This window comes from Homarus americanus, unplaced genomic scaffold (genome assembly GCF_018991925.1).
Source record: "Homarus americanus isolate GMGI-L3 unplaced genomic scaffold, GMGI_Hamer_2.0 scaffold5589, whole genome shotgun sequence".
NCBI classification, from domain to species: Eukaryota; Metazoa; Arthropoda; class Malacostraca; order Decapoda; family Nephropidae; genus Homarus; species Homarus americanus.
The window spans coordinates 4,958,351-4,983,310 of record NW_024736650.1 but is presented as its reverse complement, the minus strand read 5'-3'; the positions used below and the strand labels follow the sequence as shown (position 1 = coordinate 4,983,310).

The following is a 24,960-nucleotide window of genomic DNA, read 5'->3' as shown; positions in this document are numbered from 1 at the left end:
AATATATATATATATATATATATATATATATATATATATATATATATATATATATATATATATATATATATATATATAAAAATATATATATATATATATATATATATATATATATATATATATATATATATATATATATATATATATATATATATATATATATATATAACTCACTTTATATGCGATTAACTCCCACAGGTACCGCGGAAAGTGAGGAAGCGAAAGTGAATAGCATAACATATGGGATTAAATGAAATAGAGACAACTGACCCCATCACTTTTCCAACACAATACCTATGTTCTAGTAAAATAACATCTTAATTTTATGATGGTACATGCACACAATTAATACTTAGAGAAATAGAAATACAGTCGTAAGTTAATGTCCATTCAAATAATGGATAACTCCCTCCCCTCTTCTCACACTACACTTTCGCTGAGCTCTTCCTCTCCTCCAAGAAATTTTGAAACCAGGTATAGTAATAATAATACCTCAAACTAAAGTTAGGATAATATAATTGACATTGCTGGATTCCTTGTAAGACCAGGAATATTTTGAATACAAATGTCATATATTTTTATACAAAGATAACATATTACAAAACTTTTTATCTAATTTGAATGTCTAATCCAAAATCTATGATGTTTATATTCAAAATGATCATCAATTTAAGAATTCCTGCAATGTAAATTATATTCTGACGGTAATTTGTATGAATTTTATGAGCTAAAACAAATATCTTCAGTTAATAAAAAAAAAAATATTCTTCACTTAAACTATCTGTCAATCAAAGTACCCTCACCTTGCCTCCCCCTCTTAGCCACCAATCGGTCAGTCCCAACCCTCCCCCCACCCCACCAATCCTCCCTTCAGAGAGTTTTTAACATTTATATTAAATAATAATTCAGATTAAAAGTTAGGATAATATAATTGACATTGCTGATTCCTTGTAAAAGATCAGAATTAACTTTTGACATGCATAAATGTCATATATATTTAGCACAAAAAAGATAATATAGTTACTAGAGAAGGTAAAAACTTTTTATTCAAAAAAATTGTAAGTTTAGCAAAATATATGATGCTTATTCAAATGATCACCAAATTATAAGATCCAGCAATGTAAATTATATTCTGGCCTGGTAATTTAGGAGACTAAAACAGTAACAAATAGCGTGTTGGCAAAATAAAAATAGCTCTCGACACTCACCACGATATGAAAAAAAATCCATGCTAATAAATACATATATACACTCATATATATAAAACCCATAAAAACCTACTAAACTATATATATATATATATATATATATATATATATATATATATATATATATGCTATAACGAATCTAATTGGTTCTAGAACCTTGTTCAAGAATAGCATTCGCTCTTATAGGATTCGCTGCTCCAGCCCCAAATACAAACCACTTAACACTGAAAAATATAATATAAAATTGTAAAATTGTAAAAAAGTGCATATATGCATCTAAACCCTGAAATAAAGAATATCATTAATACTTGTAATAAAATCAATAAATTAGGGAAAAAAAATTTAAATAATGTTCGTTGTAGAGTTTAAGTCATATAGCATTCTCAATTTACAGTAAAACCGCTATTGTTATAGAAATATTAATATATATATATATATATATATATATATATATATATATATATATATATATATATATATATATATATATATATATATATATATATATATATATATATATATATATATATATATATATATATATATATATATATATATATATATATATATATATATATATATATATATATATATATATATATATATATATATATACAGAGTTCTGCTATAAATTGTTTTGACAACGTAATTTGCTCAGAACGCCATTTATGAAATTGAGGAACTTATATTTGTAAAACGTTAACTTTTGTTTCTAACGCGATTCCACTCAACGGTTGTTGTGGTTTAGTTCACGCTTCACATCACATGTTCAATTGAGTTATGTGTTTTGTTTTGTGAACAATTAAGAAATAATGTATGTAATATTTATGTATACAGTATAAATTTATATATTATAAGCAAAAATTGTAAAATTTACATAAAAGAGAAAAAATTAATTACATAGCGTTTTACACCCAAGGCTTTCTTTACATCAATAATAATAAAAGTGTTTACAGTTCGACGCTCTCTATTGATCACATATTCAATTGATTTATGCAAAATGGTTTAGAAGAATTACAGAAATAATTTATGTAACATTTATGCATACAGTAAACCACCACAAGGTCCTACAGCACCACTACACTATATATACTGAAACTTACGCTGGTAGCTGAATAAAAAAATGAAGATTAATGCATATTAAAATAATAAAAACGTATTATAAACCAGTCTAACATAACCGTAGTCAAACACAGTCGCTATTATCATCCCCCTCCCCCATTTGCCACAGTGACAAGCAGGGAAAGACCTGATCAGGACCGCCAGGCTTTTAGCCGCCCTGTGTTCGGAGGTGGTCAGTACTTATATCTGTATATTTACTGATCCATAATACTTATCTCTTATAAATAATTCATTTAAAATTTATTTTTTGCAAAGAATATTCAGTAAATGACTGCATTAATTTTTGAAACTACCTACAGTGGTAAATTTAGGATATAAATAATGAACAGAAGTCACGTCATGACTGAGTTTGGTCCTTACGCATCACCATAAATGTAGCTCCTTTTTCATGTAAACACGATATAAAATTAAAGAAAATACTTGCGCAAGAAGATTTATTATATTACAGTATATTATATATAAATAACAAAACAACAACTAAATTCCTTATCATCCTGGTATTATACAGAAATACTGAGTCCCTTGAGCGGCATGCACAAAAGAAAACGGACATCCTGGAGTGGATAGGAGAACGACATCTCTACTGGGGACTCAAACGCTTTCATGTTTTTAGGGCCGAAGACATTATGAATAATATGTAATTAATAATTATATATATATATATATATATATATATATATATATATATATATATATATATATATATATATATATATATATATATATATATATATATATATATATATGTATGTATGTATGTATGTAAATTGTAATTTATATATATATATATATCTTGATAAAATCACACGGGAAAATGGAAACAACGGAGTACCTTAGCTTTCGTCTTTATTCAAGACATCTTCAGAGGCAACTGGATTACATGGACAGAGAGAGGCTTAAATATACAGGGTGACCTAAAAACATGAGGTCAGGTCATAATGATGACATCCACTAATCCCCACAAATCATCTTGTGTCACAGAAAGACTTCTGGTTGAAGCTAGTTTGATTAAGGAATTAAAATCAATAAACCTTAGTGATGGTCAGTTCAAAACTGATAATATGTTACATAAATTTATTTGTCAGTGGCCCAAGGTTAAAAATGCTTTGAAAACCTTTGATCTAGATGTATGATAGTTATTTTGTGGGTCCCTTTTTTCTGACCTGACCTGGCTAGTCACGTCACCACCCTTCTCTTAAGCTCCTCTACGTGTGTGTTGGTGTGGGGATTAGTGGATGTCATCATTATGAGCTGACCTCATGTTTTTAGGTCACCCTGTATATTTAAGCCTCTTTCTGTCCATGTAATCCAGTTGCCTCTGAATAAAGACGAAAGCTAAGGTACTCCGTTGTTTCCATTTTCCCGTGTGATTTTATCTTATCCACGTTTTCATTGTGGATTTACATGAAATATATATATGTAAATCGTAAAAATTTAAATAAAAGAGAAAAACTAAATACGTAGCGTTTAAAGTGTTAAAGTGTACTGTACAGTGTTGTGGCTTGGCTCAATGTTTACAGTTCACGTTCGACATCACTTGTTCAATTGATTTATGTGTTTTGTTTGTGAAGAAATACCTGTACAGTATATGTAAATTGTAAAATTTTAAATAAGAGAGAAAAACAAAATAAGTAGCGTTTAAAGTGTACTGTACATTGTGGCTTGGTGCGGGGTTATGCAGTGTTTACAGTTCACGTTCGACATCACATGTTCAATTGATTTATGTGTTTTGTTTGTGAAGAATTGCAGAAATAATTTATGTAATATTTATGTATACAGTATACCTGTACAGTATATGTAAAATGTAAAATTTTAAATAAGAGAAAAACAAAATACATAGCGTTTTAGACCCGCGCGCTCTGTTTACTCCACACTTTGTTTGAAACACTTGTGAAGTTTTTAAGTGTCCTCAGTGAATTCTGATTACTGTTTCTCCAATTTTGTGACTATGGAAAAGAAGAATATCTCTGGGAAGCACTCTGGTGATCGCATTTCCGGTGGTGATTGTAAAAGAAAGGCTATAACACTTGAAGAAAAGCTTGATGTTTCATGACTCCTCAGCCTCAACATCACCCTTATCCCCCATCAAGTTATATTCATATTTTTTCAAGGTAAAGTGTAACATTTACTGTATGATTTCATTATTAGATATGAATGTAACATTTATTTAGACTGTGCTATCCTTTGTGTTAGGCTAACTACGAAATTTTTTTTCGATTTGGAGTAATCTGCACCTAACCCTATTTTCTCCATAAGCCCTGTTATTTCTATTACACGAATTTCTATAACACGATGTTTTACAAGAACACTACTATCGCGTTATAGCAGAACTACCTGTATAGTCAACTCTCACTTTACGCGGTCCCACATTCCGCGTTTCCACGTTTACGCGGTGCCCTGCCAGAACCCAGGATGCTCACATTCCGCGGTGGGTGTACCCCTTTACACGGTGAAGTATAATTTTTTTTAATTTAGCTCATAAAATTCATACAAATTATCCGGCCAGAATATAATTTACATTGCTGGAATTCTTACAATTTGATGATCATTTTGAATATAAACATCATAGATTTTGCATTAGACATACAAATTTTAGATATAATGTTTACTCTTGAGTAAATATGTTATCTTTTGTGCAAAATATATGATATTTATATTCAAAATATTCCTGGTCTTACAAGGAATCCAGCAATGTCAATTATATTATCCTAACTTTAGTCTGATTTATTATTTATTACTAAAAAGGTAAACAGTCTGGTATTCCCACACATTTATCTAGTAGGGACGTTGGTGGGGGGTGGGGGGAAGGGAGGGAGGGACCGGCGACCGACCATCTGTTACCGTGTGAAGAATATTTTTTTTTTTATTAACTGAAGATTTTTATTTTAGCTCATAAAATTCATACAAATTACCCGGCCAGAATATAATTTACATTGCTGGAATTCTTACAATTTGATGATCATTTTGAATATAAGCATCATAGATTTTGCATTAGACATACAAATTTTAGATCTAATGCAAGTATTTTGTTTACTCTGAGCAAATATGTTATCTTTTGTGCAAAATATATGACGTGTATATTCAAAATATTCCTGGTCTTGCAAGGAATCCAGCAATGTCAATTATATTATCCTAACTTTAGTCTGAGGTATTATTTATTACTAAAAATGTAAATATACTGTTATAACCCAATCATTTCTCTGGTAGGGAGGGAAGGTGGGTGTGAGGGGTAGGGAGGGAGGGAGGGACCCAGGGAGCAGGTGGGAAGAGGGGGGGAGGGGGGGTATTTTGATCGATAGATAGTATTTGGGTAAGTATATTTTGTTTATTTATTGAAGATATTTGTTTTAGCTCATAAAATTCATACAAATTACCCGGCCAGAATATAATTTACATTGCTGGAATTCTTACAATTTGACGATCATTTTGAATATAAACATCATAGATTTTGCATTAGACATACAAATTTTAGATCTAATGTAAGTATTTTGTTTACTCTGAGTAAATATGTTATCTTTTGAGCAAAATATAAGACATTTATATTCAAAATATTCCTGGTCTTACAAGGAATCCAGCAATGTCAATTATATTATCCTAACTTTAGTTTGAGGTATTATTTATTACTATACCTTAAAATCTAGTGTTTTCCCCCAATCATTTCTCAGAGAGGGAAGAGCCAGCGTGTGTGAGAAGAGGGGGAGGGAGTTAAGTCCATTACAGTGACCCCTCGTTTAACGAACGCCTCGGTTAACGAAATTTCGGTTAACGAACTGCCTTCCATAAGGATCTTCAATTCGGTTAACGAACAAAAATTCGGTTAACGAATTTCTTACGAACCGACCTCAACATGTTTTCGCTTGCACTGGCCGGGCAACCAGCTTAAGTATCAGTCCGCCAATACATTAATCGGTTCTAGGGCTTAAATTCCTAACTATTTTAGTAAATATCAAGAAGTTTATACTATTCAATAATTTTAAAAGTTTAATATTCAATTTTTTAGTCATTTTAACAATTATTGAACATAATTGAAGGTAAAGTGACTAGTTTAAAGCGCAGCATCCAGCCTCTTAACACAGCAAACAGGCGTTAGTCTCTCTGTTTTCACTGGAGGTAACATCTTGCTTGAGACTCTCTTCAACTAAACGCTTTTTTCTGTGTTTCCAAGCAAATTATTGGTCATTTTGAAATATATTTTACATATTGACAATATATAATGCAGTACAGTGTTGATTTAAAGAAAATAATCTTGAAATACACCAAGAGAACTAAAATTTTATGGGTGAAATGGTGCCATGGGGTGACTTCTCTTCCACCCCAATGCCTTCTCTTCTTCCTTCTCCTCCACCCCCATTGTAATTCCCATCATCATCATCATCATCCAGGAGCCTTCTACATACACACCTCAAAGTAAGTGAACTTTTCTACCATTTTTGTTGAATTTAGGAAATTTTCGGTGAGCTGGAACCAATTACCCAAAAACCCATTGAAACAATGGTTTCGGTTAACGAACTTTTCGGTTAACGAACGACCTTCTGGAACGGATTGAGTTCGTTAACCGAGGGGTCACTGTATTTGAATGGACATTAACTTGGTGACTGTATTTCTCTATTTCTCTTAAATATTAATTGTGTGCGTGTACCATCATAAAATTAAGAAGTTATTTTTACTACAACGTAGGTATTGTGTCTGAAAAAGTGGAGCTTGGGGGTTGGCCCGGTCTCTATTTCAATTAATCCCATATGTTATGTTGTTCACTTTACGCGTTTCTCACTTTACGCGGGCTGCCGTGGGTTCAATTGACCGCGTAAAGTGAGGGTTCACTGTACAGTATACTCTGTACAATAATTTCTTGTTTTCAAGCTAATGTATTTTCTAATGGTGGACCCTGCTGCCATATGGCATCATGAAAATTGTGACCAAGTCCCAAATTGCTGATCCAATTTTCTGCCTCATTTACACACAATTGCAGGTCTCAATTGTTTCTCTTACTATTGACAACACAACATTCATACAGAATATTGTTTCTCACTCTTGATCTTTTTTTCTTTTTGTATTTCTTTATGGTTCTTTATTATTATTATTATTATTACATTTTCACCCCCAAGGCCCCGATGTGGGTCAGTGACCTGTGCCTGGGTGGGCTAATCCCTGTAAGGAAAAAAAAAATACACTTGATTCCAATGAAGGACATAGGTACAGAAATGTATTATGATATTTTGGCAATTTTACATATTCTATGTTTAAAGTACTTAAGTAATTAAGCAAATTGTATTTTTCTTAAGAAAGAAAATTTTACTCTACATCATTTGTTTAAAAAAACCTAATTTCACACACCGCTTTTTTGTGTTCCACCATGCACATCCCTCTCACTAGCAATTTCCTTCTAAATGTAAATTCCTCCCATTTGTTGTTAGTGTCATTGAAATATTCCTTTTCTTTGCTTAGCATGTCATCAAATTTCTCCAATCTTTTTTTGTACCTTAGCTTATTTTATGCTTCCCCCCAACCTTTCCATTCTACCTTTATATCCTGTGTTTCTACATATTTTATATGTATGAACTCATTTCATTTTGAATTATGCAAACACCTCGTAGCAAGGTTACATGTACTTGTAATTTTTTACACAAGTTCAGAACGAATTTTGTTATATGCACCACATCAAGGTACAAATGTGCACCATCATTATAAACAAAAAAGCAATACAGGTATGCTCCAAAAACTCAAGTCTAATTAACATCCTCTTTGCATAAACGATGATTACATATTGGGGAAATACCCCACAAGTTTTGCAAATACCCCGTTGATCCGATGATTGGGGGAGGAATGGCAGAGCTGTTTTGAATTTGGCAGGCGGTGGCATGGTGCAAATTATTGCCACAAGAGAGCTCTGCACGCTGCCTCTGACTCATTCCCGCCTCTCTACACTTGTTTACATTTACCACGTGTCTCAGACTTCATGTTTTTTCATCATTTCTGACTTTGAGTGTCATGCAATTTTGCCTAAGTGCCCCAGTGATATTTCCTCTTGTGCTGTCCCTGATGTACTGTGACAAGGCAAAACAAGACATAATAAGATTGGTGATGGACCAGCAAAGATTGGTAGAGACTTGAACTTGCCACCTTACACCGTCTCTACCATCCTCAACACAGGTAAATAAGTCTCAATTTATGCTTTACATTCCTTATTTAATGCTTATTATGCTTGCTTTATATATCTGCTTTATTTTCTTGCTTGACAGTGAGCATGACAGAGATATATCAAGGGTAGATGGTGAGTTTTTAGGGGGTGGCCGGCCAGTCCCTAACCACCCAAATTTGTTATATTCTTATGGGATTAATTGCTTCAATAACCGCCGATTCACTAACCAACGACTTTTCACAGTCCCTATATGCATCGGTTATTGGGGGTATATCTGTACGATATATTATCACACTGGTATGTTACAATTACCTTTTCAAGTACAGTACGAAATATTATTTATTTTTTTTTAGTAAGAATTACAGAACAAGAAATCAATACTGTACTGTACTGCCACCATTTGATGTGACTGAAGTTTTATACCAACTACCCCAATAACAACTAACTGTATAGTATACGAAACTGAAATAAGAAACAAGTATCTGTGCTTGCCTATTCTAAATCCATTTCTATCTCTTCCCAAGCACTATTACAGAGCTTTAGATTTACTGAAGGACAAAATACAGCATCTGGAGACTGAAAGAAAACTCCTGTTATATGGGAAACAATACACACTATAAAAGAAAATACAAGCAGATTTTCCACACCTCAGAACTGATGGTCAATATCGGGAAAAAATAATAATAAATAAAATAAAAACATCACAATCAATAAAAAACTGAAACTAGAGTATTCTATCTGCAGTTCTAAATCTTTCAACTTTACCTTGAAATCCTGCCCTTGCACTAAACATAATAATATACAATATTGTAGTCTCACCTCACTGCTGCACTTCAGCCTTTTTCTCACTGAAATTCATCGTCAGAACTCAACAACATGGTCTTCTCATTATATGCTGCCCGTCCATTGCCATTCCGTCCACCATTTTGGGTTCCTCTTCCACCTAATCCTCCATTTCCATTTCCAATTCCCCCAATTCCATTCATTCCGTTGCTTCCATTAGACCGTGGAGCTTCATCGGCATCATATGTGCTCACTGCAGTGTGGCCTGAATCTCTAGTAGTTCCTCCTGTGACAAATTAAATTAAGAAATCAGGGAATATTCTCTAATGTAACAAGTAATGTAGGGGATAAATTTTTTTAATAATTTCAAGTGCTGCTGCATGATGTAGAGGCAGATATCAAAATGAGGAAAATATTAAAAAGGCATGGAATTGATTACAAGAAAAATGGAATAAACAAATCAAATGTTACTTATCAAGCCATGCTGATTGATTTACTAAAAAATTCATGCCTCTTAATTTTGAAAATGATAATTGAATTGCAATAACATAAACAAGGGAATATTGGTAAATGCATTTCATACAATAATAACAGATATACTTTGCCAAATGCACAAGCAAGCACTGAGATAAACTACAAGCCCAACAAAGCATGCAATACTAGACAAACAGGCCAAAATTGAAAAAGAAAAAAACAAAAAAACAAGTACAATTCATCACACAGGGCCACACATGATAAGTATGCATCCAGACTCATATGTCAGGAATAAGATGTACAGGTATACTATACAGTATATATAATTTTTTTTGAATACGTAATACAAATATTAATTACCCGTACTCACAAATATTGTACATTCATTAGACATCATGCAAATGTAAATGGAAGAATAATGTTATTTCATTGTTACATAAACAGTAATACAGAAACACATTTATGTCTATGGACATATACAGGTACAGTATTTGTACTGTTTTTATAATATATGAAGTACAGTACAGTACTACCGTAATTTGTAAATTTTTCATGTTTTGCACTTTTGTTCAACCTGATTTCTGATTATTAAAATTAAAATTATTTCAATGACATGATAATTCACAGCCCACAGTACAGTACAGTATATTCAACTGTTAAAATGTACGTATTCAATTAATATATGAAGTACTGGACTGTGTGACAGGGAATATTAGTTTTCAGCAGATCTGATATACAGTAACACATCATGCTCTGGCAGATGATAATTCTTAACATCAATAATTTAGTTTCTAGGAGAGTAATAACAAATTGTTTGTTGAGTTTAGGATGAAATAAAAATGATTAAGTACAAGACACACACCCACTGAAAAACACGACACATTTCCCGAGTGAACATGGCTACACCTGGATAATTTAGGATGAGGATTTACCAGTACTATAATGTACAGTAATACATAAGGACACGCTGCCTTAGATGTAACTCATTTCTCCTTAACCCATCAGTCGGCATATTATTTCTCCCCTCCACCACCAGAGTGACCATGTTTACGGAAATTAAAAAAAAAAAATTATATATATACTACTTACATATATATATATATATATATATATATATATATATATATATATATATATATATATATATATATATATATATATATATATATATATATATATATATATATATATATATATATATATATATATTTTGCATCTTGAGGTTGCCTCTGAAGATGTCTTGAATAAAGACTTAAAGGTAAGGTTTGTTTCCTTTTCCCGTGATTTTATCAAGATTTATCTTATCCACGTTTTCATGTATATATATATATATATATATATATATATATATATATATATATATATATATATATATATATATATATATATATACAGTATATACTGTACAGTATAGTGAATAACATGTGGAAAAAAATGGGTTCAGTTCCCCAATGACAAGAAAACCCCAATATCATACCACCCAAAAAAAACATGAAATCAGTTCACAAACAAAAAACCTACCTAACTAATGATATAGTACCTTACTGTAATTTGCTACCTAACACATTAAAAACATTAGTAAAATACCTGTACCATCGAGAAGAAAATATGCAGCTAAAACCATTTGGGAATACCTAAATGAGAGTTTTGCCATTTGCAGAAGCTGGCTGATTCACATGTGGCCACCCTCAAGCCTCGCCAGTGCAATCCAGCCCAGCTGGGGATACTACCTGTGCCTACCCTTAGCAACACTTCCCCTCCCGCTCTCACCTACTACACTCCTCTCCACATAAACACCAATATAGCCCACCCCAACCCACACACATTCTTGACATTCTGTTAGTCCATAGTATAATTAGCATATTACAAATATAAATAAAATGCTTATTAACACCGCTGTTCATACTCTCAACCTGGCAATGCAAATTAAAATAAACAGGCCAAGACTATGGCTGGGCCTTAGGTTTGCCATGCCCCCAGACTGTCTGCAGTTTTTAATGCTCCATAACATGTTCAGAGTATTTCCGAGAGGATGTTTTTAGTTTTAATGTGAAGTTGATGTTCATCAGTAATATTCATGAATATACAGTAATATGTTAAGTTTAATAATGCCATATCTGGAAGAAAATGCACCTCTACAACAACAATTAAAAGCAAGTGCTTGGCTATGGAGGCGTCTGATACCCTCCCCACTCCGTCTCAGAACACATTATCAACTTTTACGAAAACATTACTGTGGGAATAGGTACCGGTGCATTACTGTTACTGAAGCGTAGATTCTGCAAATCATTTTAATATTTAAGGCTTGGGTGACCAGGAATTTATTCTCTGAGTGGGTGATTGAGGTGTTTGGACCCAGTGTTCGGGAATACCTCAGGGAGAATAATCTTCCACTGAAAGCTTTGTTGGTGATGGACAATGCACCAGCCCACCCTCCTAATTTGATGGTTGAATTGCCAGGAGTTCAACTTCATCACTGTGCACTTCTTGCCACCCAACACAACACCTCTCATCCAGCCCATGGATCAACAGGTAATTTCTAACTTTAAGAAGCTGTACACAAAGGCACTGTTTAGAAAATGTTTTGCGTCCACTTCTTCCAGTGATGTTAGCTTGGAGGAATTTTGGAAGAGTCACTTCAATATAGCAGACGCTGTTTTTTTAATTACCTCAGCCTGGAAAGAGGTTACTGTGAGGTGTCTTTGTGCTGCTTGGAGGCCATTGTGGCCTGAATGTGTCCTTCAAAGAGACTTTGAAGGCTTCGAAGAGTTAGAAGAAGAGGCTGTTATTCATGAAATTGTGTCTGGGCAATTCCATGGGCCTAGAAGTGGATGGTGATGATGTTGAGGAGTTGGTGGAAGAGCACAGTAAGGAACTGTCCACTGAGGAGCTGCTTGAGCTTCACAAAGAACAAAACGAGACACTGAAGCAGAGCTTAACTTCTGAGGAGTCAGGGGAGGAGGAGGACAAGGAGGAAAGCCGCATCATTCCAGCCAAAGATCTCAAGGATGCGTTCTTTTGCTGGAGCAAACCGTCCAAACATGCTGAGGATTATCATCCTGATGTTGGTTCTGTGCAAAAGGCCATCAGTGTGTTTAATGACAATGTTATAAACTACTTTTGGAAGGTCCAGAAATCAAGGTTGAAGCAGCCAACCCTGGATTCCTTCTTTACAAAGGTAACAAAAGAACCTACAGACAAAGTGTCTGTGAGACAGTCACCAAAGAGGGCTAGGAAGAATGACTCCTCTCCTTCCACCTCTTCTCCATAATTCTCTCCTCCCCCCTCCCCTTCTGCCTCCTGTCCTGCATGCTGAACAACACTAAGTTAAGATAAAGTACCGTATTTTTTACATTTTCCACAGAATTTTTTCAGTGTTAAGTGGTTGTATTTGGGGGCCTGGAACGGATTAACCCTATAACGAACGAATGCTATAACGAACGAGGTTCTGGAGCCAATTAGATTCGTTATAGCATACCCCACTGTATTAACAATTTATAACATATCTTTAGCATCTTAATGAAATAGCTGACAACTGTAACATTGCTGGGGTTACCAACGTTACCCCACTGTACCGCCATCCCCTCACTTGCCAAGCTCCCCTTCAATTGGCAACTATGGGTAAACTTAGTGACTGCTTCAGATTGGCAACTCAACAAATCTTGTGGTTCATGGAAAGAGAAGAGAGAGAGCAATGCTGTTCCGACAATTTGTCGAGCATGTACGCATGAACACACACAGGCGAGTGCACCTACCGTAAATACCAAAAGTGAGCTTAGTGAAGATGACATTAATGCAATAATGAAACCAGTGACAACATATGAGTTGAAAATATTGTGCAACAGGCAGTCCTATTGCCTATCTAAGCAGACAATACAAATTTAGTAATATCATATACAGTAAAAGTCCAAAAATCCGGACCACCCGAGAAACCGGACTTTTCGAAAACTCAAACTCGATTTTTTTTTAGCTGGCTTTTGTGTGTACTGTATGTGTGCATGCGTGAGCGCCACAGCTGCACAGCGACAACAAACGACATTGGAAAGTCTACAATTTATGATATAAAAAAAGCAAAGAATAAAATTTTAGAATTCACAGCTTTATCTTTAAAACTGCTTGTTTTGATAAATGAAGCATGCTATATTTGCTAATGAATAAACTATCAAAATGTACCTGTTCATCTCTTCTTTATTTCTCCTGAAATCTGAATTTTAAAAGTACTGCCTGAGAATCTGGAAAATCCGAAAATCCGGACCGACCCAATCCCCAAGCAGTCCGTATTTTTTTACTTCTACTGTATACAACTTTCAATGCTGTATCACATTAAATAGAAAATTTATGCAATATTTGGGCTAATAATTGTTAAATGCAGTACATTACTGTATGTATTTTTCCATCTTAATATATATCTATTGCCATTTGCAGTGGCATTCATGTATGCATCCTATTCCAGTGAGTGATCACAGGCCATATTTTATTGAATTAATATTGAGGAATTTGACTGAAAATAAAGGACATGGGTTCTTGGAAAAGATTCTTCTAATTTCCGAAAATATCTACATTCTGAATCCCTCTCAGTCCCATGCATTTTTTATTTCTGATACTCAAGTGTATTACTGAACCTTAAAATTATTTTTGTGGATTATGATATTTCATTGCTTATGGTAGGTTCTGAGAGACCAATTCATGCTGTTCAATTGTTTGTTGTATTGATGATGAAATGTTTATGTTTTAGGTTAGGGAGAAAATATAGCTGCCAGGGAAGGGTAGTTGTCTTGTCTGTAATAATTGTTAGCTGCAGTAACTAAGGTAAACATATATACTGTATCAGGCACACAAGATACAGGTTAAGTATTATTATCACTGCAGGAGCAAGAAACTAACAAATACGTACTGTACCAAAACAGAAGACTTGTAGGCTACGATACTTATTGTCTTTCATGTTTTAAGACAGTAGTACAATGTATTTACATTAAAGTGAACTCCCTACTTTTCCCCCCCAAAAATTTTGGTCATAAAACTTGTGTAATAAAATATATGATTATGTATGAAAAGCCTTGTGGAGCATACACACATTATGGTAAATCTGATGGTTGATGCTGCTGAAAAATCTTCAGCTGATGCCATTGATTATTTTGGTATGTTCAGAAGCACTTTACTTGTTTCTCAGCAGCAACACAGTGATGGACTATTTTGAACAAATAGCTTAATGTGACTTTGAAGTCATGGAGTGAAATGAGACGGGAAAGCACAGAAGTTGTCAGATTTCAGGTTGTTAAAATATGGGAAGCATTGATGGAGGTGAGACAGAAATCCATTGATAATATTGCAAAAGTAGAACCTCAAGCTTTGGCAGAGGAAGTTGGATCCTACCACTTCCTTATACAGTACGCTCAGTGGTTTGGTATAACATCCTTACTTGTGGGAGGCTTTCCGAATCCTTAAATTTTCATAAACCATATATATATATATATATATATATATATATATATATATATATATAGTATCTCTATATGAAGTAAGAGACTAAACAAAGTGAAAAAAAGAAAGAAAGATAATATTGCCGGAACAAAATCACAGATTAATCTTATGAACAGAACTATTCAAATAATCAAATACAGTACTGTACTTGTAACCATAGATATGATGAACTTAACCAGGTTATCCTGGTTTCCCTTATATTACTACTGCTTAATTTACTATTACTTATGAGAATCAAGTGGATAAACACATACAGTAAAACCTCGATTAATCGACTTTCGGATTAACCGCCTATCCCGGACACCTATTATTATTATTATTTTTTTTTTAACGGGGATTACCACAGGTCACTGACCCACATCGGGGCCTGGGGAGGCGAAAATGTAATAATAATAATAATAATAATAATAATAATAAAGAATCATAAAGAAATGCAAAAATGAAAAAAAGATCAAGAGTGAGAAACATTATATTTATGTTGTGTTGTCAATAGTAAGAGAAACAATTGAGACCCTGCAACTGTGTGTAAATGAGGCAGAAGTCAGATCAGCAACCTGGGACTTGGTCACAATTTTCGTGATGCCATATGTTCTTTGACTTCCTTTTTTTATTCACGGTTTCTGTGCAGGTTCATATTTATTTACTAAAGTGGTTAATGTTTTAAAGCAAATGCTATTGGAATATGAATAGCAAATGAACAAAAATGAATAGAGGGACTTAAATGAGGTAGGTTAGCTATAGGTACTTTAAAAAGGTATGTTTTATTTTCGTAGACTTTATTTACTATTAACCGACCTTTTGGATTATCCGTCGGCCCCTTCCCCCCATGTGTGGGCAGTTAATCGAGGTTTTTACTGTAGTGTATTTGGATACTTTCTGCATAGTACAGTACTACTTCCAAACTGTGATGTTATGAAAAGTAATCTATAAAAGGACTGAATATTAAAAGCAAACTCCATATACAGTTGAACCTCGATTTATGCGGTTCTCGTTTACGTGTTTGGTCATTTACGCGGTACCTTGCCAGAACCGGGATGCCCGATTTCCGTGGTTAATTTACTCCGCGGGAAGCGGCGCGGGCAGGGTGCGCACAAGGTCGCCCAGTCATCAAAACATTACTGAGTTCTTCACCCGCCACCCACCAAAGCCAGCCCCAGTCAGTGATACAGTAGTGATATTGAGGATATGGACTTATACGGACTTTGACAAAGAGGCCCTGCAAGCCTCTGTGGTGGATAGTGATACAATTGATACAAGTGATACAGGTGAGGGCCAATAATCTGCCCTCTGCCTCAGAACCAACCCCCCATCCCCGTGTGCCCAGCCATCTTTTCTACTAATGTAAGTGTTAAAAAACCTAATATTATTGATATTTCTCTTAATTATTAATTGTGTGTGCATACCATCATAAAATTAAGATGTTATTTTTACTACAACGTAGGTATTGTGTCTGAAAATGTGGAGTTTGGGAGTCGGCCCAGTCTCTATTTCAATTAATCCCATATGTTCTGTTATTCCATTTACGCGTTTCTCGTTTTACGTGCTACTCCGCGGGTTCAATTGACCGCGTAAATCGGGGTATTACTGTATGTTAATGCTATCTCCCCCCCATCTTAGGTAGTACTGTGTTATACCCAATGTTATCTTATGGACAACTAGTACTTTTCAACGAATTTTGTATTACGTAATAAAAATTTTCATAATGCTGTAGCAAGGATTTTATCATAATTCTTTGTGCTGCCTCTGCATCACCAAGTTATTGAGCTCAATCCCATAGCCAGGGAAGGCAAGCATGGAATCATTTCCTCTACTTTGAATAAATTGATTACTGCAATCCATGCCAAGTTTTAATCTTGTTATTTCTCGTTAGAAAATGCTACAGCAGATTGGTGGGAGATGGCATGAGCTGATATACTGTAGATGATTTATAATGAGCACTCTTCTATGTTGGAGTAGCTAAATCCTGTAAACAACACAATAAGAATATTGTCAGTCAGTGTTCATGCAGTTATTGGCAGTAGTCTTGCTAAGCATCCCGAGAACCATCACATGATATGTAACCGAGAAGTCGTTTTCTACTGTTTCTTGTGAAAGGCTAGCAAAACAATCACTAGCACTGGTGCTTGCATACAGGTACGTGTGGCCCACTGTAATGAATATTATATACTGTACATAAAAATAATATGAAACACAAATACTGTACATAAAAAATAAGATGATGGTGATGAAGACTTTAAACCCTAAACAGAACAAGTGGAGAACTTTCCAAGAAAGAAATAAGCCTCAATTCTTATTGCACGTATAGACTACAGACATCACGGTATTTTCAAAATATTATTATTTATTAGTATAAAGACAAATCAAAAGGTCAGAAATTGTCTGAGGAGGAAAATATTATTATACAATACAGTACTCACAATAAACGTCAAAGACATCCTCAACGCACATATTTTACTACTGTATTCAACTAATAGCTCCACTGACCTAAAAATACCATCATACACAAAAAAAGAGCTAATTTGCATCACTTTACTTATAAAGAGTTACATTTTTACTTTGACACACTGATATATATCTTTAAGCCAGTGACAAATGAGAGAATAGAAAGAGTCCACAACCCAGAAGAGGCTACAAGGAAAAATGAAGAGACCCAGATAAGAGCAACCCATCAACCAGCACATTAACCTTAAGAAGAATGAACAGGTCTTAAAGAACATCATTTAATACTTTCAGTGAGGTATTGTCTTTTTTCTTTATTCTAATTATGCATTAAAATAAAAAAAATCATACCTCACAGGAAAAAAGTTTGTCCTTTACTTAGCATGTTCACTCATCATTATGCTTTAGTACCAATGTATGAGGTCTGTCACTAAGGCACAAAAAAGTTTATACAGTAATAGCTCCGTTAGCCAGAATCCCTCAAACACGGAACTCTCCGAGAGCCGAAATTGAAATTTTCCGAAGGGGTACATTTTCCAGAAAATTCCGAACAAATTTTCCCAGTACCCGGAAAATCACGGAATATTACGGGGATGGGGGAATTTTTTCTGGGTTTGAGAGATGAAAATCAGGCACATTTTCTCCGTTACCCGGAAAATTCCAGGGATGAGGGATATTTTTCCGGTTTTGAGAGATGATTTAATGGGCAATTTCTGGAACTTCCGAGAACATTTTTCCGTTACACGGAAAATTCCGGGGATGAGGGATTTTTTTACGGGTTCGAGAGAGTCATCTCATTACCCAGAAATCTCTCATTCCTAGAAGTGCTCTGCACAAATTGTTCTGGCTAACGGTCACTGTAATTGATGATACAGTATTACATTTAACAAGAGTTGAAAATAAAATAATGAACTTCACTGATTATTAAATGTTGAAGAAAATAGTCGTTACATACAGTAGTCCTTAAGACTTAAAATATCTCTGAAGTAATCTTTACTTAATTAGTGGCATAAAAAGATCTGACTATTTTGAAAGTTTCAGGAAAAATAGAATGACTTTTAAATTCTCAAACCAAATATAGAAAATTCTATCAGCAGGTATATACTGTAATCACATCTGTAAAATAAAAATCGAAGCCCAATAAAAAACCTTAGTGACAGCCTCAGTGACATAACCAGTGTCTGAGTGACTGTGGCAAGATAGCTGCCAGTGAAGTGATAGTGCAAGTGTCACCCCCAGGGGCACTGCACCTTTAGAGGGTGGCGGAGGAAGTCTCACAAGTTGCTGGGACTGTTGTGAAGGGACTGCAGTGGAGATGATACTGAGACCTGAGCCTACCACTACTCCTCCTCTACCCCCACCACTACCATTACTGGGTGCAGTAGTGGTGGTGGTAGTTGAAGGACTAGTCTCAGAGGCCCCAGTGCTAGCAGTGGTTGAGGACACTGGCAATAGATCTGGTCGGAGCTCCTCCATATCATGGCTCTGCGTAAGTACCTGTGTTGGCCGGCCACCTTCGCCTAACGGGTTCCATTTTTCATATATTATTTCTTTACATACTTCAAAATAAAAGTGCAAAACATGCATAAAAAATAACAAAAGATGCCTCTCTTTTACCAATTAATAATTTCTCAAGACTTGCTCAGGAGAAAAACAAAAGAAACATTCCTAACTATATTAACATACACCTCTCTTGGGCAAAGGACATAATTTCTTGTTTCACAGTTAAAGGCAGCTAAGCAGAGTTCAGTTATTCATATTTCAGGAGATTCTTCTCAAATCTACCTTAACAGATGCAAATATAAACCATACTCTTTACTATTCAATTTCTTAAACAAATGGACTGAAATGCACCAACAGAAAACCTATAAGATATTTCCACAATAGAACACTAAGCTATTACATCTGTTGTGGATAAACTGTAATTATAGGAAACTAAAATATATGAAATCCCCAAGGGGTCCCATTATATATCTCAGTGTAAATGGTCAGTTTTAAAACACTGAAGACTAACAATGTCATCTGACCAGATGATGAATTATGACAAAGATTTTAAGTCATTCTTTCTTACCCTTTTCAAAGACTTAAGTCATTCTCAGCTAAAATAATTTTCATATGCATATATTAGTTGAAACATACGAGAGAAGTTTATCAATGAGTGCATACAAAATATATCAAGCAGCAAAACTTAATACTGTACAGTAAATGGCAAATCTGATTTATCAATTTATAATACAGTACTGTTGTGTAAACATAAATTTATGGTGTCTCCAAGTTTGTAATTTTGATGTACTATAACAAGACAATTTAGATCATACTTTCAACTTCCACAAAATCATTCACTAAATGACAAATATTGCCTGGATATATATATATATATATATATATATATATATATATATATATATATATATATATATATATATATATATATATATATATATATATATATATATATATATATATATATATATATATATATATATATATATATATATATATATATATATATATATATATAGTGTATAGTATAAATTGGGAACTTAAATTTTGATGGAAAAATTATCTGTACAGTACCACAAAGAATATTGATGAAAAAATATGTCAGTAGGCCAATAATTTCTACTGTATTATAGTTTAATGTAAAACATAAATATAAGTATAAAGGATAATGAAAATTATCGTTAGCTTTACATCGAACTCAGGACTTGGCATCATAGTGGGCGAGTCTTCCCCTGGCCAGCCCAGGAAACAAGAGGGTGGTTGCCAGAAGCCATCAACGTAACACCTTTACCTCACCACATCACACTACTCTTCTTTCCTCAGTGTTAATGTAACACTGTCCTGTACATTATACATATATAATGATATAAAACTGAACTACAGCAGCAGTGTAAAGTACAAAAAATAATAATAATAATTATATTACTTTAGCTTCATGTCAGGCAGCTGGTGCCTACCACTCCTGTGCTATCAAATCAAAATAAAACAATGTTACTAGACTTCTGAATCATCAAAAACTCACCTAACTCCTGGCAAATATCTTAATAAAATGGATGAATTTACACATTTTTCTGATTTGTTTTATGTTTCCGAACAAAACTAGCTCTGGAAAACAAACATCACCACTTGATTTTTCTTTTCCATTGATGGGAATATATTTATAGGTTGTACAGAATATTTTGAAGTAAATGACTAGTACACAATGTTGTGCCTTGGGCATGAGCCCAATCATGCTGAAGGCAAAAAAACCAACAAGGTGATGGCTACTAGACATTGTCTGCTTGGCTGCTAACTAATCATTTGCATGGTGTCACCACCTTTCAAAAATCATGAATAGTGGCCAATTCTAACTTTCATTAGAGGTTCTACTGAACAATATCATTAAAGCAAGTGTCTGTACAGTTCTCTGAATTACAGAATTTCAGATATAAAGAGGTTTTAAAGTACTACATTAATTATGTAAAAAAATAATGGGGGGGAAGGGGGGGGTGGTGAGAAGCCAAAACTATGGCACAAGTTAAACTTACAAATGTCCAAACCCATCTACAGTGAGGCACCACCAATTTAATAAACTTTACAAAGATAAAATTCAAACATCTATGATAAAAGTGAATGAGATCATACAGTACTATCAGTACAATAAATACAATTGCAAGTGTATTGAATTGTAAGGTTATAAGTAAACTGATCATTTACACAATGAGCATATTCTTGGAACATAGATTAGTCTATGCTCCTTATGGAAATATTAATCAGGAGCCATCAATTCTATTGTATTTATAATCTAAAAATATGATTGCATAGCATCTCAAATTTTGAGGAAATAGGAGGAAGTCAAAGTTTGCTCCTACCAAAATTATGGTTGTTGATCAATCCAAGATAACTTGGCTAGCTGACAGACCTTTTGGGGAATTCAGGAAAGATTTAAGAATCAAACTCAAGAATGCTAAATTTTTAATGGAAAGGAATTGTGAATTTAATGAGTAAACCTGTCCAAAAAAATTCCAGATCATATCAAGATGATCTCAGCTTATGGCCACCCAATATACATAAGCCAACTTTGTGTAACATAATCCCCTTGGGAATGGGATGCCATCTAGCCCCACAGCAAGAATCACAATTTTGTGAAGTGAGGTATTTTGCTTTGTGGGGGAAAAAATTAACACAAAACTTCAACTAAGGCTAACCACTTCTTGCACACAAACCAGGTTTCAAAGGGGTCCGATAAACAGAGAGAAACCAATGAAATGATTATATAAAGTTATCTTATCTATTTACTGTACATGTAATAACACCCAAACAGTGGTAGGACCTAGCTAACAACTGCTGGTCAGACACTAGCTCTAAGGAGATTTTCAGTCTTCCCCCCCAATCCCTTTCAAACAGGACAGGGAAAACACTGTACAGTATACTCATATGCCTCTTCTTTTGAGGGTGACTGTGCAATGGGGTAGAAGGAAAGGTGATCAATTAGATAATAATGAATAAACTAACCCTGACAGACACTGCAGCCCCAATCAAGACCAAGTCTCTCTATATTAAAACAGTAGTCTGGTGAAGGTAGTGACACCAGAAAAATGAGAGTTAGCACAAGTAACACATCCAGTTTGTAGGGCACCCCCCCCCTCCCTCCAAATATGAAAGAAGAAATTGGCAACACTACAGACCAAACATAATTGATATTATATAAACTCTTGGAAAGCACATTTTACAATCAGGAGATGTGAGAAGGGACTCTGAACCCATTCTGAGACACTATGGTTCGTGTATTTTTCATTATCCATACCTAAAATTATACTGTAAAATTTAAATACTGAAACAGAAATGTCATGCTCTGGATTGTGTTGATTTTTGTTAAGCAGAGACGGGGGTCTATTAACGTGTGCACAATTATGATTTTAATTACATACATAAATTATTCAATAGAATGCAGTGAATAATAACATTACTCAGAATCCAGACCAAGGCCCACTTCTTCTGAATACATTTGCCTATACGATTATGTTGACTTACAGCATAACTTTCATCTTTATGAAAACAGAACACCACTCGTACCCTGCTATTGTACCTAATAAAATCATCACATTATTCATACACATCATCACACAACTCACACATACACACTAAAGTAACCAAGATACTATACTCTAAATATAAAATATCCTATATACAACTGTAATGACTACCTTCAAGATGCCTAACTGTACGCAGAAAGTAAATAGCCGATCACCAAGGCAAGCCAGTAGAGACTTTTCAAACAAAAGAATAAGGCATATTCTGTATGTATAGTAGAGTACAGTACATAGTTCAATAGCTCTATATACAGGAATGGCCATTACTGTACTTCAAAAGCCATAAAATAATGACTTAAAGGAAGGAAGGAAACCCACACCTTTAACTGCATCCAACTCCTGTTCCAGTTCCTGGAGGAACACACGAGCACTAACAGTGTTGCTCCCTGAGCATGAAGCACAAAAGAATTATCTTTAAAGGATAATCAAGCTGGACAGACCTACAGGATCCACGCAACTTACACTTCATTAATAATATTCCTGCATGTAAAAAAATACTGTTGTACCTAATAGAAGATTCAAATTCAATTAATACATTTGGTACTATGTAATAGGATTTCTCCAAGGATGTTTACCATTCAAACTTTTGTGAGAGAAATATTAATAATGTAAAATATATAAGTTATAGCCCTGTATGTTGATAAGAAACATGTTAATAACACAGTACAGTACAAAGAAGGAAAACTTTAAACCTTACAAAAAAATTATAACTTTATAGCTACATGTCTTCATGGAAATAATAAATATCTTAAAACAGTTACAGGCAAATAAAACCTACACACTATCAACATGCTCGCAAGTTCTAGCCAAATCCAAGTTGCTATCTCCTGAGATAAAAGAACATGTATCTCGACTTACTTCCTGATACAAATACTATCCTTAAACCAGTCTGATAGAAACAAAATATTTTGGATTTTTTCTTCCGTTAAACAGCAGGGTGAGTCAATATATAAAAGTTCTTTATCAAGCGTCATTGTGTAAGTACCTAAAATTTATCCTTTATCCTTTTAAAGCCCCAACATTATTTAACAGACTTTCCATCAATATTGGCAGACACACTCATTCTATGTAGCTCATTTGTCTCACCAAACAGTGTATCTAATAACCAATTACCTTAGCTACAGGTCCTTGCAATATCACAGATAACTGTAGGTAACTTTCAATACCACATCCATTTTTCTCTTCCGATATCAGTCAACCACCTGCTTTTGCTGTCCAACTTTCTCTCCCAGATGCAGCATATTCAGTATTTCAACTCATTTATATAACAATACCCACATTAACATTTCTTGTTTGCATTTTGCTCCACCTTGGTGCAGGAAGGTCAGAACCATAAGCAACACAGACTCTACCATCAGTCATTGCCATGCACTATCTCTAAATGCTGTACAGATGTGTTCTGCTCACCTGTCACTACATGCAACCAAGTATAACCCATCAGCTTCTTGTTCTTTCCTATCAACCTAATGAAACAATGCTCTATGATTATGCATGGAAATCAATGCTTCTTGGGTGTCCATCCCCCACCTATCAAGCACAGTATACCTCCCTCATCCAATCTTTTCACCTCCTCCTTTCTCCTACCATCTACACTACTTGTGAATTAGTGACTTGACTATCTTTCATTCTCATTTTCTCAATACGGTAAGTCCATATCACTTTAGAATCCCTGATCATCATTTTGCCCAATAATACTATCACTTCTACATCTTCTTTCTCAGCTTCTTATTCTTTGCATCCTGTTTATTCCACATATATCTTTCAAACATAATATTACCATCCTTTCTAACTTTTCTTGTTGCACATAGGGTCCATGTTTCACACCTGTACAATACATTGGCTCAATATCTCTTCTATATTGTGCATTCCCATTTTGGCCTCCTATGATGCAGTTTTTTCTCTCCATACACTTCTCAATACCTACATCTACTACCTTCTTCCCAAATTTGTCTCCATTCAAACTAACATTCACTTCTTGCCATCAGCCTTCTTTATATAACTTAATCACTTTCTACTCATTCTTAAACATCTCCTACTACTACACACTCTTCCAAACTCCTTCACTAACATTTACAACTTTTCTACTGAATCATTCATTCGAGCAGAGTCTTGGTCAAAGAGCATCTAACCCACCACTGTTACTTCCTATACCCTTATCAATGAAATCTGCTTCCTTCCATATCAATATTATTTTCACCTCTCTTAGTACTGTAGAGGTGTTCTTCCTTATTTTCATAAT

The 24,960-nt window shown here is 34.3% G+C and overlaps 1 protein-coding gene across 1 annotated transcript in view; it reads right to left on the bottom strand.

Annotated features, from left to right (window-relative positions):
• The window catches only part of LOC121872246 (transmembrane protein 184B-like), a 58,372-nt gene that overhangs the window by 14,783 nt on the left and 18,629 nt on the right, over nucleotides 1–24,960 (bottom strand). The window contains exons 8-9 of the mRNA XM_042374912.1: nucleotides 18,897–19,166; nucleotides 9,289–9,538 (exon numbers count right to left, since the gene is read on the bottom strand). Coding sequence (XP_042230846.1) covers nucleotides 9,315–9,538; nucleotides 18,897–19,166 — 494 coding nt within the window. The 3' untranslated portion in view covers nucleotides 9,289–9,314. The remainder of the gene's footprint in view (nucleotides 1–9,288; nucleotides 9,539–18,896; nucleotides 19,167–24,960) is intronic.